At 42.8% G+C, this 4,044-nt stretch overlaps 1 protein-coding gene across 4 annotated transcripts in view; it reads left to right on the forward strand.

Annotated features, from left to right (window-relative positions):
* DDX19B (DEAD (Asp-Glu-Ala-Asp) box polypeptide 19B) overlaps positions 1–4,044 on the forward strand; it is a 15,513-nt gene that overhangs the window by 965 nt on the left and 10,504 nt on the right. For 2 of the 4 annotated variants that reach the window (XM_006878615.1, XM_006878616.1), the window contains exon 2: positions 2,915–2,963. The exons of 1 other annotated variant lie outside the window; for it this stretch is intronic. In XM_006878615.1, the coding sequence (XP_006878677.1) occupies positions 2,915–2,963 (49 nt within the window). Of the gene's footprint in view, positions 1–2,914; positions 2,968–3,280; positions 3,286–4,044 lie in introns of all 4 variants that reach the window. One more of the 4 variants, XM_006878614.1, reaches the window with a different exon arrangement.

Below are 4,044 nucleotides of genomic sequence, written 5' to 3' on the forward strand. Positions count from 1 at the left end.
TGTCACGTTTGTTGGTGATGGCTCTTCCCACTGTGGTGGCTTCACATCTTCACCTGCAGAGTATCAAAGAACCCTTCCAATTAGCTAACCCCCGTTGTGCTTCACATCTTCACCTGCAGGGTATCAAAGAACACTTCCAATTAACTAACCCCCGTCGTGCTCAGGTGGAAATGATAATGATGGTACGTGGAGTCACGTCCCACATGCCGTGTACCTTATTTATCCCCTCTTTTCTTAGTTTTCCCCCAGCCTCCATATCAGTCCTGTTTTAAAACTGTGGCATTATGCAATATTTGTCTTTTTGTGACTGAGATATTTCACTGAGCATAATGTCCTCCAGGGTCACCCATTTTGTAGAATATTTCATGAGTTCTTTGTTTTTCAGTGCTGCATAATATTCCATTGTGTGGATAAACCACAGCTTCTCTATCCATTTATTGATGGGCACTTGAGCTGTTTCCAACTCTTTGTAAGCAGTAATAAACATGGGCGAACATATATCTGCTTGGGTGGCAGTTCCAGTTTCTTTAGGGTATAATCCCAGTAGTGGAATTGTAGTGTTTAATCCCACTAGTAGAATTGGTGGGTCAAATGGTATTTCTATTTCCTACTTTTTGAGAAAACGTCATACTGCCTTCCATAGTGATTGCACCATTTTACACTTCCACCAACAGTGAATAAGGGTTCCAGTCTTTCCACAACCTTGCCAACATTTGTTGCTTGCTGCTCAGTTAAATTTTGCTGTTCTTACTGGGATGAGATGATATCTCATAGTTGTTTTACTTTTTAACTTCTTTGCAGTTACTCCATTCTTCCCACTCTCTCTGGCAACTGTGATTTAGATTCTGTCAGTATAGTTTACCTTTTCGAAAACATAAGGGAGCGCTGATGGCTTAGTGGCAAGAAGCTGTGCTACAATTCCAAAGGCACATGGTTCAAATCTACCAGAGAAAGATGCAGTAGTCCCCTCCCATGTGATTAACTGCCTCTGAAAACCCACTGGAGGGTCAGCTGTGGGTTAATTCCAACTCTACAGTACATAACAATAACAACAACAGAATCATGTCATTTATAATCTTTGGAAAAGACTAGCATCTTTGATTTTCTTAGCGCATTTCAGCTTCAGCCTTGCTGTGACAGGGTAGCTATCATTGATAGTCATTTGTGTGCCGTGCCAGTTACCTTATTCTGCTCTTGATGATGGATACTTGTGTATTTTACAGTTTTGAATGAAGCTGCTAATACAGAGGCAGCCCCCCCTCCGCCATCAGCACTCAGATAAGATTTCAAAATCCATTTAATTAGAGGTTACAGTATTCTGAGCAAATATTAAAGACACTTGTGATGTACAAACTCCCACAAGCCATCCAAGACAGGTGGCTGTGGCCCGCAGAGTGGGTTAACTGTTCAGTCTCTATTAACACAGTCACTAAGCTTACTTTTTCACTCCATTTAGGTAAGAAAACCCTCCATTCTGTTTGATAGTAAAAAAGTATAATTCTCTGTAGACCCTCACTGTTGCAGGCAAAACTGCAATTGAAAACTGGAATGAGGCAGATGGTGGGAGTGCCCTGCAGCACCATCCTGCCTGTGGCTGTTTCTGAGAGTGTGTTTGGCCCCCCTTAAAGGCACAGTGCTGTCCTGGTCTGCAGGGAGTTGCACTGCTGATTGTGATGCTGCCACCTCTGGCAGTTGAAACCCACCGGCAGCTCTGTGGGAGAAAGGTGGGCAGTCTCCCCTGTGTGGTCTCCACAAACTCACTGCAGGGCCAGCTGAACCAGTTGCAACTCAAGAGGCAATGAGTGGGGTTTTAATTTAGCTTTAAATCATCCTTTTTCTCTCATTCATTTCTCCCATAGCTTTTTGTTGTTGTGTGTACCTTCGAATTGGATCCGACTGGCACAGGAGGAGATTGCCTCTCCTTCTCCAATGGAGCATGTGGTGGATTCTAGCTGTGTACCTTTGGGATTACAGCACAGCTTCTTGCCACTAGGCCACCAGAGCTCCCTTCACATAGCTTTTGAGTAAAAAGCATAACTGGTATGGTTCCCCCATCTTTTAATATCTTAAAAATGAAAATATTAAAATACATGGGTATCATGAAAGCAGGACATCAAATGAAGTTAGTAACTACTCCATTCCCAACTCAGTACCCACTAAAATGATTTCATTTCTCCCTCTTCTTTCTTAGACATAGAGCAAAAGACGGACGATCCCCTAAGGGATTGTTTCTGTCACTTGGCCTGTGATGGACTAGATCATGACTGAGACCCCCCTCCTGGTCTGTGATTTGAGCCCCTGTTTTGTACTGAGATTGATGAAAAGGAAACAGGTCCCATCCTTAAGGCATCCTAATCCATAACAGAAATCTTGCTGGGATGGCCCAGAGTGTTTAACCAAAGTCCTTATCTTTTTTTTTAATTAAAGTATCTCTGATCTATCTTTTCCTTTTGGAGGCTATTTTGATGACACAGGCTGTTCCATTTTAAACCATGAGCCAGCCAGCAAGCAGTGACTGGAATGTGAGGCTGCAGTTAATCATGTGTGGCCTTGTGGCTTGAATGTCCTCTGCAGCCTGGCTGGCTTGTCCCCGCAGGCGCCGTTCACAGTCATCCTCATCCTCCCAATCTGCCATTTTCTGTCAGAAACGGGCGGCATTTTGCAACATCTTAATCCCTGAGGATTGTATCTCCGGAGGTACTGATGTTCAGTGGCTATGAAATGCCGTTCTCTACTGCTGAAGGTAGAAAAATTGTGTTTCTTGTAAATCAAATATGGGGCCACTCAAAGGGGCCTAGCTGACATGCTGGCTCAGAATGGTCGCTCACTTAACATCTCGCTTCACTTGGAAGCTCAGTGGATTAAAAATCTTGTGATTTGCCTCACGGCTTTCCCTCTCATGTTCTTCTTTTAGTTGAGCAACTTACATCTTAAAGAAGAGAAAGTCAAACCAGATGCCAATGGTGAGTAACTCAAAACTGGATTGAAACACATTTTATTTCCTTTACTATGTCTCTTAGGACCTAACAGCTTGTGTAGGGGGGACACTGTATCAGACAGGTTGATGCAGGTGTCCTTCAGTCAAGAAATGAATTATGTGACCAACATCTGTTTAGATATGAGGATGGCTACTTATAAATGGTTACATTTCTTACCAACTATGTATTTGTTTCCAAATACTGTTACTGTTTTAATGTTCCTTGATTTGGGATGACCGAGATAAAGTATGCACAAACTACCAGTATACCCAGCCTAATTATTCTGAAATCTCATTTGTGAGAAACAGTCGTTGTCCCCAGCAAGCACCAAATGCTGGTGAGCTTGTGGTGATATTGGAACTTTTAGTTGCTGCTGGTGGGATTTAAAAAGGTACAGCCACTGTTGGAAGGTGGTCTGGTGCTTTCTCAAAAAGTTGGAAATAGAAATATCATTTGACCCAGCATTTTCACTAGTGGGAACATACCCTAAAGAAATGCGAGCCGAGACTCAAAAAACAGATGTGTGTACCCCCATGTTTATTGCTGTGTGTTACTCACAATATGGAAGCAACCCAAGGGCCCATCAACAAACGAATGGGTAGAAAAACTATGATATCGTCACACAATGGACTATTAGGCAGCACTGAAAAACAGTGGACTCATAAACACAGCATGGGTAAGCCTGGAGGACTTATGCTGAGTAGAATGTCTCTGACAAATGGACAGATGCAGCATTATACTACTGTTAGAAAATAGGATAGTCGTGGGGGGTTAGGGAGAAAATGAGAATAGACTGGAGAGATAATACTGCGTCATTATCATTATTCAATCAGAAGAGGGGAAGAACTCGCTGAAAGGAATACGTGATTAGGCATTATATACATGGCATCAGTCTGGAACAAGGGTTGCATTGCTGGGAGGACTGGGGTGGGGGGAGGCGAGCGGGATGAAAATGTGCACAATGGGGAAAAAACCCATTTTTTATAGAATTTTTTTATAATTTTAATGAGCATTTACAGAGATTTTGGATTTCCATTCATTCATTGCTGCACTTCTCTCCCCGCCC

This window comes from Elephantulus edwardii, unplaced genomic scaffold, assembly GCF_000299155.1.
Source record: "Elephantulus edwardii isolate Elephantulus edwardi_28Jun2011 unplaced genomic scaffold, EleEdw1.0 scaffold00001, whole genome shotgun sequence".
NCBI classification, from domain to species: Eukaryota; Metazoa; Chordata; class Mammalia; order Macroscelidea; family Macroscelididae; genus Elephantulus; species Elephantulus edwardii.